Source organism: Eubalaena glacialis, chromosome 10, assembly GCF_028564815.1.
Source record: "Eubalaena glacialis isolate mEubGla1 chromosome 10, mEubGla1.1.hap2.+ XY, whole genome shotgun sequence".
Classification (NCBI taxonomy): Eukaryota; Metazoa; Chordata; class Mammalia; order Artiodactyla; family Balaenidae; genus Eubalaena; species Eubalaena glacialis.
In genome coordinates this window covers 91,158,102-91,175,970 of record NC_083725.1, presented here as the reverse complement: position 1 = coordinate 91,175,970, position 17,869 = coordinate 91,158,102, and the positions used below count along the sequence as shown (strand labels likewise).

Genomic DNA, 17,869 nt, shown 5'->3' with positions numbered 1-17,869 from the left:
AGCTCTCATACCCAAGGGGATGCTCTTTTGAGAAATAATTTTGCACTTCCCCCAAGATTTGTAATTAAATAATTAGTGCTTTATAAGGTAAAGTAAAACTATGGGATACAATGTTGCAATATTGCTAGACTTCTCCATTAAAGTTGTCAGGTAGTTTCCTGCATGTTACCAATAGGGCATCCTGTGAAAACATAAGATTTATAGCCTAGATAACATCTCCACATGTTGAAGGCCATATATTCCACATCATCCTCGCAAGACGCTGCCATTCCCACTGGTAAGATGGATTCTCCATAGTATTTTCCTCTGAGGACAGTGTGCCCCGTTCAGAAAGAACTCACTTGAATCCCATTGCACAGAGAAGTGTGCCGAATGAGCCTGGCAGAATGGTCCTTCAATCCAAACGAACATGCTTCTCTTTCATAGAATTTTTGACGGGGCCGCTTTAAAGGGGAAAGCCACTCCTCTCTCCTATGTGGAGTAGTTGCACTTGGGGAGTTAACTGATGACTGTATCTGCCCTACACAAGAAACACAAAATAATTCCTGGGCATAAGGGTGGACTGCCAGAAGCTAGCTGACACACCACTGACAAATGCAGATACACATTTTCTTTTGTTAATACCTGTCAAGGCTTCACAACAGGCATTTCCAGTTTTGTTCTCAGGCTCCTTGCAGCTGCTTCTTGAAGGCTGCTCTCTGCTGAGGGCTGACTATGGCCAGAAGCATGGTGTTCTTTTATGCTATCATCTAACCCACCACACACATTCAGGATGTCATCCCAAGGATATGTTCTGCCTCAACTCCGTGGAGCTGTGGGGTCCATTTTGCCTTAGTCGTTCATGCGGAGGGCCTCTGGGTATCAGTTTGGCAGCAGAGAACATGCGTGAGATCTGCGCTCCATCACCCTTGTTCCTTTGGCTTTTTTGACTCGATGGCTTCTATTCGCACAGTCTGAGTCCGCTGCTCTGTCCGTGCTGGGCCATCTGTTCTCCTGTCTTTGTGGTCCTAACTAGGTGTCTGAACTGCTCCCCAAGAATATATTTGACACTGTCTTGCCATACTTTTTGCACTCCCATCTCAGCCCCTCAGCTCTATTCTTGAGTAACAGGACAAACCTCATGGGTCAGAAGTGGGGTAACCTAGGCTACCAGGCTCCAGACTTGGAGGGGATTAGGTTTGAGATACTGAAAAGAAAGGTTTTTATGTCAGAAGTTTTTTTTTTTTTTTTTTTTAAGACACATGGGCACTTGGGTCTTGATTGAAATTACAGAAAGTCCCCTACGTACTCAAGAGTTCTGTTCTGAGAGCATGTTCATAAGTCCAATTTGTTTGTAAGTCTAACAAAGTTAGCCTAGGTACCCAACTAACACAATTGCCTATATAGTACTGTACTGTAATAGGTTTTAATACTTTTTACACAAATAATACATAGAGAACAAACACAAAAAATAAAGAAAACATTTTTAATCTTACAGTACAGTACCTTGAAAAGTACAGTAGTACAGTACAACAGCTGGCATACAGGGGCTGGCATCGAGTGAACAGGCAAGAAGAGTTACTGACTGGAGGAGGGAGAAGAGGTGGGAGATGGTAGAGCTGAGGGATCGTCAGCAATAGGAGACGGAGGGCAAGCTGCAATTTCACTCACGCCTGATGTTGATGACACAGGTTGTGGTTCCTTGCTGGATTCAATTCTATCTACCCTCTTGAAAAAAACGATCCAGTGATGTCTGGGTAGTAGCTCTTTTTTTCTCATGATAGATGACACGGTAGCACTGGATTGCATTCTGAACGGCTGCTGCAACCTTCGTGTACTGTTCTACGTTTGGGTCCTGTGCCTCAAAAGCTAACAGTGCCTCCTCAGATAAAGAAAATCCCCTTGCCATTTCCTGCATCGTGAATCTCTTCGGTTCTTCAGTTACTTCTTCCTCTTGTCTCTTCGTCCTTTCTCTGGGCCTCCAATTCCATCAGCTCTTCATTAGTAAGCTCCTTGTGTTGCACAGCAACAGTACTGTAAAGTACACAAAAGCACAACCACTTGTAGAGGATGCATGCACGTGACAATGTACGCCAGACACATCAACTAACGTGATTGGACGTGCGAATGCACGTTTGCATCTTTGAAAGTTTGCAACTTGAAGGTTCATATGTAGGGAACTTACTGTATTCTTACTCAAGTGGAGTTGACACGTATATTTGGCAGTTGTAGTTCCGGGTCTGAAAAGCACGTGGTTCTGTTCCAGTGCCCGAAGAAATCTTCTCAGGGGAAAATGTCCTGCCATTTCAAACGAATTACCTTCCTGCAAAGTTTTGACACTCTGCCCTATTAAGTAAGTATGCATGTATGGTTGGTACCTTGAGGGAATAATTCAATATTGGGAAGAGGGTAGTGAAGAAGAAACATTAAGATTATGTTCAACCTCTGTGGAATTAGCGTGTAAACAAACTACTTATCAGGAATGATCACATGGGGCTTTGCTTAAATAAGAAGTGGGTGCAATAGACCTCCCTCAAAATATGACACCACATTCACATCTGACCCCATATGGAAAGAAGCATGCAAGCTAGCCCAGGTTCAAATTCCATTTCCACCACATGCCAGGCATATGGTCTTAGGCAATTTACAAAATCTCTCTGAGCCTCAGTTTTCCCAGCTGTAAACTGTCAATAATTAGATTATTTACCTCATAGCTAATAAATGTTAGCTGTTATTTTAAATCACTTTTTAATATGAAGAGAAGTTTGATATTACTTATTTAACCAGCTCCCTAGAGCATCTTCCAAAACTCTCCCCCCCATATACACCACTACCAATACTGTATTTATGGTACTATGTAGAAACACAGCCCGCATCCCCTTGCTTAGATTAAATGTATTGATGTTCGAGTTTGCATGTCTTCTGTAGGAATCAATGTTGAGTGAAAAGGGTTGGAGACAAACAGACGTTCTCACAGTCCTGATACTCACGCAACCACAGAATTGAATGTTTCCATACAGGTACATTCTATGATGCAGATATTTTCTGACCAGCCATGTGGATCTTTTGTCATCTGAGATGTTACTATTTTCCTTGTATTTTATAGTAGCTCTGGAGCACAGCCAGTTTCTGGAATTGGGTCCACCTGGCTCATTATGTACAGGGCCCAGAAACCGGCTTCCTTGTGCTGTTCAGATGAACGGTGACACCCAGAAGAGTTGGGGACTGGGGTAGGGCAGTGGGCGGGGGAACGCAATTATTTTTGCTCCTGCATTAAGCTACAAGTAATGAACACTTTCCTGTGTTTTACAATAAGCAATTAAAAGAAATTATAGAGTTGGATGCAAAAATAACCTGAAGGACAACTCGATGTGTGGAACCACCAGTTTTCTCCATGTGTGGAGAAGGTTAATCCTAGAGAACGCGCAGAGCACCGTGTTGCTACAGAAAGGGTTGCGTGTCCACACATGTTTGGCCTCTACCCACACGCTTCTGTTTGGTATGACTGTGCATCCCAGAAGAAGGGCTGTGGTGTGTGTGTTTGTGCTTCAGTGGAATTTAACAAACCGATTCCTGAAAATGGTCTCATAAAGGTGAGCAACAGAGCTGCTAGCCTTCTCTTGCTAATTTTATCTTTCCCCTAGGATTTCTTGGTAGTAGCTTTTAAAGGAATGTTATTCTTTTGATTCTAGAGGCAACTTATCCTCCGTTCAGGTTCTTCCCCCACTGTTTTCACCTCTCTTGCTTTTTTAAAGATTAAAGTTCTGTGTTACTTCCGAGGATAGGGTCTAATCTAGAGAGAGGTCTCTTCCATCAGGTGAGAATTATCCATCCCATTCTCTTTTTCCCCCTTCTGACTTAATGACATTGAAGCCTTCCAGTTGGGACCTAAGATGGGTGTAATTATGTACAGATATTCTTTCTTTATGGAAATTGCTCAGATAACTAATTAACCACAGGCATACATTGGCTATGGAAATTTTCAGGAGGACCATCTGTGGAAACACTGAGAAAGGCATGCCTCTACCGCAGCTCTGGGGTCCATTAAGAGTGTGTTTGTATGGGAACGGTGTCTGGTGGGTGTTGGCTCAACAGCTGTCAGAATCCCCACGGCACCTCCTGGCAGGAACTCAAGAGTGTCCAGCAGCACTCTGAAAGCAACCTGTCGATTTGACATTGCCGGTTCTGAAAAAAGAGACTGAAATAGGACAGACGGGTCTTAACTTTCTTCCTTTGCCCTTTTTTTTTTCCGATTGTAATTGTTCTGGCATATTCCCAGTCTCCACATTGTGGCAGACTTCTTAAAGGTGGATTTTCTTTATCTTCTGGTTTGAATTAGTGCATGTTCTCCCCTTAGGGACAAAGAATGCAGTTGTGTCACCCTTGCATTTTTTTTAGACAGAGCATGCTCCTTCCTGGATCCAGGAACTTGGAAGACCGTGTTCTACTGTGCTTTCACAACAGCCCCTGTTAGTAGGTGCACCTTGTTTGTGATGTGGAGAGGCAGTCCCTTAGCTTTGTTGACATCTGTACTGTGTGGGGCTCAAGGTGGATACTGCCTGGGAAAATAGGGTTTTGTGGCATCTCAGCCCCATCTTACCCACCCATTTGCCAATGATGTAACAGCCACGATATCAGGGTTCCCAGTGTGAGTCACTTGCGTTTGTACTGGTGAACTTGGTGACTTCTTGGGGTTTGGAAACTAGCCATCTTTTTTAGTCCTTTGTAAAAAGCCTAAAGAGTGGACCAGTCTCTAGCAGTTCTGTTTATGAAATTACCCTACCCCATCGACTCCCTGATGATGTTGTTCAACTCAAAGTTTTTACTTTTCTTTGGAAATCTAACATTTTTTTAAAACCATTTTGGGTGCTTCAGTCTTGAAGCAAATGATCCCAGGTGTTGGAACTCAACTGAGAAATCGGGTTGCTGCTGGGTACCTTATTGAAATAGAGACAGATTTGTGTTGGAGAGGGAATTTTGATGCTTGATACGTACACTAATATACTTTAGGGTTTGGTTGTTTGCTGCTGTTGTTGTTTTTTGTTTGTTTTGTTTTTGTTTTTGTTTTTTTTGGCCGTGCCGTGGAGCTTGCAGGATCTTAGTTCCCCGACCAGGGATTGAACCCGGGTCCTCAGCAGTGAAAGCGTGGAGTCCTAACCGCTGGACCACCAGGGAATTCCCCGTTGTTGTTTTATTTTGTGAGTTTTTTGTTTTCTGTTTTAATTGCATAGTACTTGGTAGGAGGTAGCTGGATCTGTTAGTTTTAGGACAAGCATAGAAATAAGAAATCTCCATTGAGTGGGTGAGTCAGTTCTTTCTGCTTCTGTCTGTTTCACCATTTCACAACAGAAAGAACTCAGGAGGATCAGAGACATCCGGCTGAAAGTAATATTAATGTGCCTGGAAATCTACTAGCTGCTCTAACTGCTCACATCATTTCCAGTATCATTCTGATCAAGTGAGTGATCTTAGGGTTCTAATGATCAGGGAGGCCAGTTATGCTTGCACTTGCCTTGTAGCATTGAGATAAAACTGAGTGATTGAGTGGAAGTCCAGATTTAGATCAGTAGTACTCTATAAATTCTCATTCAGCCTGTCACGTTTATAGGTATCCTGCACTTTATGGTATGAACACAACAGTGGAAAAGCCAGTTGACATAAAGGGAACCCAGATTTCACTTAACATTACAAAAGCAGAACTATTTTGCCACATAATAAATGTCCCAATAAAACAAGTTGAACCAAGGAGGTTACTTAAGTTAATGTTAACCCTGCCGTTTCCGTGTCTTACGTAGACACCGCTTTTTAATTGAATGTTAACTGCCATTTGGTTTTATCACTTAGTACGGTGCTTCTCAACTTTAATAAGTATATGAATCACCTTGAAGTTTATGAGTCTTGTTGAAATGCAAATTCTGATTGAGTGGATGCTGTGATGGTTTGGAGGAGGGGAAGCTGAGATTCTGCTTTTCTTATTAGCTCCCAGGTTTTGCCAATGCTACTCGTCCATGAATCCCACCTTGAGAAGCAAGGCTTCATTTAATTTCCGCCCATGGACATTTATCCCATACCTACATTTCCTAAAACTTATTTCAGGCCCCACAAGTTTCTCCTTCTGTTGTAGTATTCTTAGTAACAAATTGGAATTGCATTAGTACACTTAATTTATAGATGTAACACTCAAAAAATTATCTGAAGTTGGAGGTTTAGGTTGCATGAAATGAATTTTGTACTTAAATTTTTTCTGTAAATTCAAAGTCCATATGTTTAAATGTAACTTAAATGCCTGTGTTACAATGATGTTTATATCTCCTTATTTACTCTTTCCAGAGTCATTTTCCCTTTACAGGAAAATTTTCCCCGTGATTTCACAGGAGATCAACACCTAGCATTAAATGTGATGGATACTTGATAATTTTTTCAGACCCTTCCTTACACAGTGGGTCACTGAAACTTCACAGAACCAGGTAGACAGTGACTTCTTAATTAATGTTACTGTCTACCCTGTGTGGAAATTTAATAAATAATACCTTGCTTTTTGGCAATTTAATAGTCAGAACATTGTTAAATATGAACTTTAGCTCATTATGACAAATTCCACCTGAAATTCTAAAGAAAACAGAATCCTAATTAAAGAGGTTAGGCTTTTCAATTGCATGTTAACTGCCATTTCGTCCTTGTAATCTAACAACTGGCAGTTGAAAACAATAATTTAAAAAGCATTTTTAGACAGTCTCCTTATTTGATGGGCAAGGGACCTGTGTATGCTTGAGACTTCTTTAGGAGGAACTAGAGATGTACATTGTTGGGGCAGTATTTCTCTGTGTAGAGGAGGCGGAGGAAGGGGGCAGAGCATGGATAAGACTGCCAGCTCTGGGTGCCTCTGGCTTTCTGGGATGCTGCCTTGGTTCCGGTAGAACAGCAGGTTTCCCAGAGCAGTAATGATGGAAGCACTTGTAGACCTTTGCAGGGTGGCAGCTGTGCCTGGGGTTGGAATGCCAGGTGAAGTGTGTTCTTTGCCCAGGCCTGGTCCTTGTGCCAGGCATTTCCTATCTCTTATTCCGAAATTCATTCCATCATTATAGCTCACTTTAAGACTTACTGCTCTTACTTTAATTGCACCTCCCTAAATACTAGGCAAATATTACCAGTACAGAGGGGAACTGAGTCATTTAATGTGTGTGGGAACCTAGTTTGTGCAAGGTACTGTACAAATTGTGGTAATTCAGAGAATGCCCAATCCCTCTCCTAATGGAGATTACGGTCTGGTTTTACTCCTGGATAAGGTAGGTCTCCAACCAATAGAAAAAATCCTTTTTCAGAAATGCGGTGGGGAATAGAAGGAGTGAATAGAGGGCCAGAGCTATAGGGCTTTCTATCAAAGATGTGTGTAAATTTGTCTATCAAATTTATGATTCAGGGAAATACACCTTTTTTTCGTGGTACTTACATGTATGTGTCCCTCCAGGTTTGAACTAAGAACCAGCAATTTCTCTGGCGTTCTTAGTGAGGCTAAGTAATGTCTCCAAGTGTCACTCAACACCATGAGCGTACTCAGGGATCAGAGAGTAGTATGAAGGGCTGTGTTTTATAAGAAGTGTAATCAGATACTCTTGGACATAAACTGTGTTATGTTTAAAAACTACATTTTTAAAGGAACTTCCTTCAAAGCTTTGGAACATATGCATTATCAGATATCATTTACTAAAATATTTATTAGTTGATTGGTCATTCAGGTAAGTAGGTGAGCATCTGTAATGATCATGAGCTTTTTTTTTTTTTTAATTAATTAATTTATTTATTTATTTTTATTTTTGGCAGTGTTGGGTCTTCGTTTCTGTGCGAGGGCTTTCTCTAGTTGCGGCAAGCGGGGGCCACTCTTCATCGCGGTGTGCGGGCCTCTCACTATCGCGGCCTCCCTTGTTGCGGAGCACGGGCTCCAGACGCGCAGGCTCAGTAGTTGTGGCTCACGGGCCTAGTTGCTCCGCGGCATGTGGGATCTTCCCAGACCAGGGCTCGAACCCGTGTCCCCTGCATTAGCAGGCAGATTCTCAATCACTGTGCCACCAGGGAAGCCCTGATCATGAGCTTTTTTCCCTCCGTTGTATTTGTGGATTCCAACTACCCATTATTTTCTTTGAGGGATGTGAGGTGTTTCTCTTTTAAGTCTTCTTGGCTAAACAATATATACCTAATGGGAAAACAATACAGAAATAATGCAGAGGGATGGAAGAAACTAGTCCCTGTAGGTGAAGGCCTAGTTTTCCTTTGGAATCTGAGGTTCTGACCTTGTTCTATCAGGGGAACCAGGGGAAGTGGATGAGTTGATTAAAAACTTTGGTCCTCTTTCCTCCTGTATGAAATGGGGATAATTATAGTTACCTGCACCTCTAGGGTCCTATGAGTCTTAATTATTTAATATTTGCAAAGCGTTTGGAGATCTTTGAATTAAAAGTGCTGAGCAGTAGAATCCAAGTTCAGTGTAATCATAATTGGAATGAGAGTTTATATGCCCGCCTTCCCTCCACCTCCCTCCATTCTGTTCCTTTGGCCCAGACAGACATGGCTCATGGTTACCACCCAGCTCTGCACACTTCTCTCTAAACCCTTTGCTTTTGGCAACTTAATTAAGGCTAAAAATACATACATACGCACATACATATATACATAGAATAAGTTAAAAATTATGTCCAGACCCCTTAACCCCAACTCCACACTTACGTAACTCCTTAATATTTACTTTCAAAGCTCAACAGCTGCTAAGAATAAAATCAGTTAATTGACTTGTCTCTTCCAATGTATCATTCTTTCAGGTTCTCCTACACATTGTGATAAACTGGGCTTCTTGAAGCAATTCCTCCCACTCAGAAACTCTCGTTGATTCTTCCGTGCCTGTACAGCAGGGTCCAGACTCTTTAGCATCACCCTCAGAGCCTTTCAAAACCTAACAATCATTCACTCTTATTCCTCACTACTCTAGAACTCTTCTCTCCAGAAATGTACTCCGTGCCTTTAACCAAGCTGCCCTCCATCCACTGGGGTCTTTTCTGGATACATTAAAATCCTTTCTATCCTTTGCTATCTTCTTCACAAAGCATTCTTCTTTCTCTAAGTGGAAGTAGCCTCTTTCTCTTTATAGAATTGTACCTATACTTTTCTGGGTCATTTCTACCTTTATATGTTAGTTACTTTACATATATGTCCTACCTCCCTCCTAGACTGTAAGGCTTGAAAACAGATCCATGTCTGATGAATGAACGAACAAAAATAAGCCTAGACTTGCAAGATTTCATTAAATTGGGCTCTTAATAGAGTTGCATCATGTATGTTAGGAATTAAATATTAACTGATAATTTTGCCAACGTTACCATTATCCTTGTTGCTTATAGGACTGTCTAACATGAGCAACTATATCTTTAAACTGTGTTTCCTTTGACTACGTGCTCATAGACAAAACCCAGAGGGACTGGGAACAAACAAAGCTTTGTATTTTTCCCCCTGTATGCCCAAATTATCCATATTATTGTTTGGTTCCCCTTCTGAGCTCTGGCCATGGAAACTTGGCTCTAACATGCCTAAATTTTTGCAAAGCTTTCTTTTAGAGGAGGACTGAATTGTCTGAAATTCCATCTGCTGAAGCAATCAAGCCATAAAGTTGAAGGCTCTTGAAGGTCAGAATATCATCTTAATGGTGCTGCCTTTAGAAAGTTGGGCTCTAAGATACACACAACTGCAGAAAACTGTGTCCGTACTTTATAAGCTGCTTCTTTCTATGACCACCGTTCATAGCATCACTTCTCTCCTCCCTGTGGTTAAATATTTTAAATTAAAAAAAATATATATTTAGAACATGTCCTGATGGTAAAAATGTGGACAGTGAGACAGGGAACCTTTCAGCTTTATGATATCTGAACAGTAATTGTCTCATCTATATAATGTGGGTAATAATACCTGTCCTATCTCCTTGTGGCAATCAAATTAGACGATGCTTGTGAATGTTCTGTAGTCTTTTAGACAAATATAAGTTATTACTACAGCCTGCTGTCATGGATATTCATTTGGTTGAATGTTTAAGACTTGTGAGTCATGCTTAAAAGTAAACCTTTTTTCTATTTCGTTGATCTTCTTTTTAGCTCTGTGCACTATATTTAATTTTTTGAGAATGGGGCTAAAAACAACCTTCCTAGCATTTTATACATGTGGTTGAGTTGATTGTTGCAAGGCTTGGAACAGAATTAACAGCAGTGAATTTTGTAATGTATAAATAGATATATAGACTAACAAGCTACTTAGCAATTTTGCATAGCCTCTTTATCTCTTGTGTAATACTCACCTGAAGAAATTGTCATATAAGAAAATTGTCATGGAAGTTCTTAACCTTTTATGATTTCCTAATACAGTATATAAAATTACTCATTGAAGAGGTAAATAGGACAAAGAACATTAAAAGACTGAAAGTTCCAAATTTTGCTATAATTATTATTACTGCCCCCTTTCCAAGTCTTCTATTAGAAACAGAGCAACAAAGGAGGTAGTAGGGCAGTGAGTGTGTTGTAGTGTTACTTGCTTTTAAAAAATTATTACTCAAGGTAAGTTTTACCCTATTAGAGAAACTCAAGAGATTCCTCATGGCTGATAATTACCATCTATCAAATACTTTAGAGCTTATAATTTGGGTTTAGTACAGCCTGTACTTGACCTAATAATTTCAGTGAGTTCACTGGTGCTTGCCCTATGGAAAGGCTTCCTGTGAAAACGATATCAGCACTGTTTTCTCATGGTTTAATAAACCCATCAGTAAGTTTTTGTTTTTTTTTTTTTAAATTATTTATTTATTTATTTATTTATTTTTGGCTGTGTTGGGTCTTCGTTTCTGTGCGAGGGCTTTCTCTAGTTGTGGCAAGCGGGGGCCACTCTTCATCGCGGTGCGTGGGCCTCTCACTATTGCGGCCTCTCTTGTTGCGGAGCACAGGCTCCAGACACGCAGGCTCAGTAGTTGTGGCTCACGGGCCCAGTTGCTCCGCGGCATGTGGGATCTTCCCAGACCAGGGCTCGAACCTGTGTCCCCTGCATTAGCAGGCAGACTCTCAACCACTGCGCCACCAGGGAAGCCCCTATCAGTAAGTTTTGACTGAATCTACTACTTCATTATTCTGTGTTAAGCATTATGGGGGAATCACCTATGATCCAGAGAGCTTATCATCCAATTGAAGACTGACCATAATTAGCAAACGCTGTTACCAATTAACCAGTGAGTAGGGAATGAAGTACTAAATGAGATGTCATGTGGAATTTTAGAGGTGAAGGAGGGCAGTGTGCGCTGGAGTAGTTTAGAGAAGGTGGCGTGTGTGATTTGATGGTTGAACTGGGTCATGAAGGATAAGCAAGATTTAGTCAGATAGAGAAAAAAGATTTTTCCAGAAGAAAGGAACAAGTCATTTCCAGGCACTAATATATATGGGGCTCCAAGGACTCTGGCCTGATCAGAGGAGAGGTGATGAAGCACTGAGTTAACATGAGAAAGTTAGCTAAGTAAGGTGACGCCAGATTTTGGAGGGTGTTGAATACCGGGTAAAAGAGGTTAGATTTGATCTGGTGGAATAAAAAAGTCATTGCAAGTCTTCGTATAGGAGCATAAGATGAGAGGTTAGTCAGGTCATCAGAGTTAAATGGAGCAGAAAGGATGTCATGTACATTGCGGGGGGGGGGGGGCGGGGAGGTGGGCGGCGCTGGGGGCATTATAGTCAAAATGAGATGGCAAGGGCTGAGCTGAGACAGTGGCAGTAGAAGGGAGAAACAGGATGGACAGGAGAAATATTTTAAAGGAAAAATGAGCAGGACTTCTTCACTGACTGGATTTAAAAGCTCTACAAGAAATATATTGGCAGAATTGATTCCAAGATTTCTATCCTGCAGCCTGGGCCGTTCAAAGTATCAAGAAACCATTGTCAGAAACAGAAAAGTTAGGAAGTAACATTGTTCCAACAAAAAGTATTGGCCTTAATAAGCCAGTAGGCAGTTAGCACTGTTAAGTCACTCAGCTGGGTGGGGCCGCGGCTTGGGGTTGGGCTTTATCACCAGGTAGTTTAATTACTGAATGTCTGCAGATGTTCTGCTTTGAGGGCTGCCCATGTTTGTCCTTCAGGATGAAAGCCAAGTAATATTTACTCAGATGCCATTTGTTCCTTTGAAAAATTGCTTTTGGAACTAATGAGAAAATGATACTTAAAGTGCTAACTACTTTTATAACCAAAAAGTTATTAATAAAAAGATAAATGCGACAAGTGAAAAGCAGTAACTTTACAGGGTCAACTTCTTTAAGCCAAGTATAGAAAAAAGGATCATTAAAAGACTCATTACTATGATAGTGATAATAAAATAATTTTCCAACTCTGTAGTTTAAGATGCCTCAGTACCTTGGCGCATTTTAAGCAGTGAGTGTGGGCACTTAGTAAATACTTACTAAACTTTTTCATTAATTCTAAGATGCACATTTTCTTATTCATTTTTTTAACATCTCTGAAATTGGGTTGTGTCTTACAGTTGATGTCATTTTATTGTCGTTGGCTGTGTAGCAGTTGCAACATAGTTGTCATTGCCTTAACCAATTTATTTTGCTTAATTTTCTTTTTTACATATGCACAGAAGTTATCGATGATAAAATACATCCAAATAAGTCTAAAAGAACTCTTTTCCGTTCTAAGTGATAAAGAAAGCAATAGTTTAACTGGCTGCGTTTTTTATATCCTAGTGGTACCTAAAATAGTGTACTTTAGAAGGATAGTATCTTAGATTTCATGAAATATGGTATTAAAAGATAGCTAATCACAGCAAATGTCTACCAGTGTGATAGAGGGGAGGAGTAAAATATGCTAAATTTGCCTTTTTTTCATCGGCCTGCATTTGAGGTGCCCCTTGGGTTGTTTTAATTTGGTCTGGGAACACTAGGAGAAAGGATTTTCATTCAGTGGTGTAAATACAGCTGCCAGGAATAGAAATCTCCTTGGAGGATCCATTTCTTTGATGGTGTGGAATCCAGAACCTTCACAAAAGTTCAGGTATTAGCAGACTGGATATCTGTGTTTTATTCAAACCAGTGTGTCCTAATCTGAGACTGTGTACTGCAAGCAGTTCTGAGCATGCTTGCTACTCATGCAGAAGCAAGATTGAATCTGCAAGGAAGTTGGTTGGTGATTGGGGACGGTAATGAAGTCTTGTAGTAGTAGAAAATGTGATCTCTGATGAAAGTGGAGGACGGCAACATTGGGTTCTCGCTCCCAGAGTTTCAGCTCTTTCTGCAGTATGACCTACTGACTGGAGGTAGGTTACCCTCCTGGCAAGTGACACCTCATGGACAGAAAAGCAGTCCCCTTACCTACCGATTGGCACAGCGTAACAGCTGTGGCACGTGCGTGTCTTTTTGTAAGTCCTTGCTCCAGAACTCAGAAGTAGGAATAAAGTTAGAGTGTTGGGCTCGGGCGGGGGAATGCTTCTCATTGCTACTCAGGGACGCGATGCCTCAGGTAAGTGATTCTGAAGTCCTTCACCATCCGACGGGAACCTTGTGTCTGTAGGTATGTTTTCACCTCGCTCTTCACTCATTCTAATTGGCTTCCCACAGCATGCTTGTAGACGGAGAGCCAAATTTAGAGTATAGCTACTCTCTGGCAAACAGGAAAAGATTAATTTTGTAGTGTGCTGTTAAGGGACTTCCCAGAAAACTTCAAAAGCCCAGAAAGAAGCGCCAGCTCAGCTGCCTGTACCAAAATGTGCACAATGCCACCTGGCTTTTTAAAGGTACGATCGACTCAGAGCTCGCGCACACACGTACACATAGGTCACATTCCAATGAAAAGAGAGGCTGAGCTCTCTTAGATGGGCCTCCACAAGAGCCAGAAAAGCCGAGGGGTGAGGGGCTTAGGGAGTTAGTGGAGATACACGTGGATGCGCGTGTGGCAGGCACTTGAAATTGCCTTCGAGCTTTTTGATGTCACCTTCTTCAGTTCTCTCTTAAGCAGACACGTTGCTTTCATGATATCAGCCCCAGGCAGAGACACGTCATTAAAATCAACGTGTAGAAAATTATTTCTGTTTGGGAACGAGCAAAACTTATTTTTGTTACGACCACCCAAGGTGTAGTAGAAAAACATTGAAGCTGGACTTGGGAGCCCCGAGTTCTAATAGAAACTTTCTTTGTGACGGGAGGCAAGTCCTCCACGGCGTTTGGTTTTCTTATCGGTAGAACTGGATGATCTGATGAAATGATCTTTCTCCTTTGTTTTTCTTTGTGTGTTTGTTTGTTTTTGGCCGCACTGCATGGCTTGCCGGATCTCAGTTCCCCAACCAGGGATCAAACCCGGGCCAGAGCGGTGAAAGCGCTGAATCCTAACCGCTAGACCACCAAGGAACTCCCTCCTTTCTTCTAATGGATTATCTCCATGGGAGGAAAGAGAATCAATGGGGAGGCTCCTTGTAGCTCCCTGACTTGTTTTGTTGTTCATGCCTGGATAGCCCCTAGCTAGAAAGGCCCCCCTCAGACCCCAGAAGCCACTACTGGTCCTGTCACACGTTCCTGCCATAGGGCCACGTTGCTGACTTGAGGGAAAAAAAGATTACTATTACCCTTGCAGTTGTTGCTTGGTAACATTTCTGCTGTTGTGTTTCCTGTGACAGCCTGAGCAGAGATCATTAAAAATTAAACTTACAAAGCTGCTCAAGTGGGAGGAAAGAGGCAAACTCGAAGCCACAGTTTTTTTTCACTTGCTCAGGAGCCATCTAATCTCGGGTGTACATGCTAAACCTTGGGGCCAAGGCTGCACAGCTCTGGTTTATATTAAAGCCCATCGAGCACACTACTGACATTAACCTGTGTCTGGTACAGCTGGAGTTTATCACCAATACAGCAGAAACCTTGACCCTGCAGAATGGCCTGGAATTACAATCAGACGGCTGCTTTGTATCCCAGCAAAAGAAAGCCCTAAACAGTCTTGTGTCCTGTTTCTGCTTTCTCCCTACAGTTCCACCAGGTGAGAAGAGTGATGACCATCCTTTTCCTTACTATGGTTATTTCATACTTCAGTTGCATGAAGGCTGCCCCCATGAAAGAAGCCAACGTCCGAGGACAAGGCAGCTTGGCCTACCCAGGTATGCGGACCCATGGGACTCTGGAGAGCGTGAATGGGCCCAAGGCGGGTTCAAGAGGCCTGACGTCGTCGTTGGCTGACACTGTTGAACACGTGATCGAAGAGCTTTTGGACGAGGACCAGAAAGTTCGACCCAGTGAGGAAAACAATAAGGACGCGGACGTGTACACGTCCCGGGTGATGCTCAGCAGTCAAGTGCCTTTGGAGCCTCCTCTCCTCTTCCTGCTCGAGGAATACAAAAATTACCTGGATGCTGCGAACATGTCCATGAGGGTCCGGCGCCACTCGGACCCTGCCCGCCGCGGGGAGCTGAGCGTGTGCGACAGCATCAGCGAGTGGGTGACGGCGGCGGATAAAAAGACTGCCGTGGACATGTCAGGCGGGACAGTCACGGTCCTCGAAAAAGTCCCCGTCTCGAAAGGCCAACTGAAGCAGTACTTCTACGAGACCAAGTGCAATCCCATGGGTTACACAAAGGAGGGCTGCAGGGGCATAGACAAGAGGCATTGGAACTCCCAGTGCCGAACTACCCAGTCGTACGTTCGGGCCCTCACCATGGATAGCAAAAAGCGCATTGGCTGGCGGTTCATACGGATAGACACTTCCTGTGTATGTACATTGACCATTAAGAGGGGAAGATAGTGGCTTTATGTTGTATAGATTATATGGAGACAAAAATGATCTATTTGTATATATACATAACAGGGTAAATTATTCAGTTAAGAAAAAAATAATTTTATGAACTGCATGTATAAATGAAGTTTATACAGTACAGTGGTTCTACGATCTATTTATTGGACATTTCCATGACCAGAAGGGAAACAGTCATTTTTTGCGCACAACTTTAAAAAGTCTGCATTACATTCCTCGATAATGTTGTGGTTTGTTGCCGTTGCCAAGAATTGAAAAACGTTAAAAAAAAAAAAGTTTAAAAAATACTACTAATAAATTGCATGCTGCTTTAATTGTGAATTGATAACAAACTGTCCTCTTTCAGAAAACAAACAAAAAAAAGAAAGAAAGAAAAAAAAAACCTAACAAAAATTTGAACCAAAACATTCCGTTTACATTTTAGACAGTAAGTATCTTCGTTCTTGTTAGTACTCTATCTGTTTTACTGCTTTTAACTTCTGATAGCGTTGGAATTAAAGCAATGTCAAGGTGCTGTTGTCATCGCTTTACTGGCTTAGGGGATGGGGGATGGGAGGGGTATATTTTTGTTTGTTTTGTGTTTTTTTTTGTTTTGTTTTGTTTTGTTTTGTTTTTTTAGTTCCCACAGGGTGTAGGAATGGGGAAAGAATTCCTTCCATCTAGAGTCTGGTTGATAAAAGATTCGTTTGTATGTTGCAGAGATGTAGGCAGTATCAATCAGATGACTGGAAAGTGAATAAAAATAAAGGCAAACGAATGATGTGCTCACTCCACTTCCCATGACGCACCTCTTAGGCGCCTGCTCACCCTCTGGGCCTTGGTCGGGGGAAGATTCTTTGGTCGGAAAGATCTCCATTTACTCTGAGCACATTCTTTCCCCCCCACCCCCTCTGGTCCCCTCCTTGTTTTGTTTTCTCTAAGGGAGAAAAATCAGTTGCGTGCTCTGAAATATTTTACAACTGCTGCAAATGAGTAGACATGTTTTGTCACATCGTGGCACTCATATAAGCATAGAGAACAGTGATTTCTTTCTTTCTTTCTTTCTTTTTTTTTTTTGATGAGAGAAAAACAAAAATAATTCAAAAATAAAAATTCTTTTAGATGAGGGGTAAACATTTGGGTCAATCATTGTAAGGCTTAAAAAAAAAAATCATGGTAAGGCATATAACTGTCTTGCAAGCAAAAGGTAGAGTTCTGTACAGACCCAGAAACACCTAGATCAGAGCAGGAGTCCACACTGTCAGTGAAATGAGACTGAACAGCCATCTGGAGGCCGTGTGGAGCTGACCTATCATTTCCAGGTGGTGCAGGAGGAATTTCTGAGTGGCCATGCTGAGGTCTAGGTGGGGTGGGAAGGGTACTTGAGACATTCCAGAAGGAAGGCGTCTGAAGGACCCTTCAGGGGTGGCTCTGGAATGACACGTGTCAAGTTGCTTGGACCTCGCGCTTTAAGTGCCTACATTATCTAACCGTGCTAAGAGGTTCTCGCTGGAGGACCACGCTCAAGCCGATTTACACCCTCCACCTCTGAGTAATTTTGCATAAAGCTGGATTAGCGTGGAACATTTTTGGAACTACACGGTGGCATTGTGGTCATGAAATGGATTCGATGAGATGGGAGATGTTTGCTACATGAGCGCTTACTGCTTTGAAATTAGACTTGAGGACACCAGGGTTTTGTCTTTTGAGAACTTTTGGTAAAGGGGAAGGGAACAGGAAAAGGCCCCAAAACTCAGGTTGGATGACCATGGCTACCAATAGAAAATCTTATCCAGAGACAAGACTTTGGGATGGTGTCTGCCCATCCAGGACACCAAAGGCTTGAAGGCGCCTTGCTCGGTGGAAGAGGCCAGGACAGAGCTGACAAAGTTTTGCTCCCCGGTAAAGGCTGCAGCCACCTCCTGACCATCCTGTCTGTTCATGGAGAGGGTCCCTGCCTTACCTCTGCCATCTTGGGTTAGGAGAAGTCGAGTTGGGAGCCTGAAATAGTGGTCCTGGGTAAAATGGATCCCAGTGGAAATTAGTGCTAAGACCCATTTAGCCCATCGTGTAAACCTGAAAATGTCCTGGACCGGGTCCTTGAGTATCAGAAAGCC

The 17,869-nt window shown here is 42.2% G+C and overlaps 1 protein-coding gene across 1 annotated transcript; it reads left to right on the top strand.

The window, feature by feature from the left end:
- Positions 1-3,348: 3,348 nt before the first annotated feature.
- BDNF (brain derived neurotrophic factor) lies at positions 3,349-15,764 on the top strand. The gene is given in 3 exon segments (XM_061203179.1): positions 3,349-3,448; positions 3,451-3,572; positions 14,997-15,764. Coding segments are annotated over 3 exon segments (990 nt in total).
- The last annotated feature ends 2,105 nt before the right edge of the window (positions 15,765-17,869 follow it).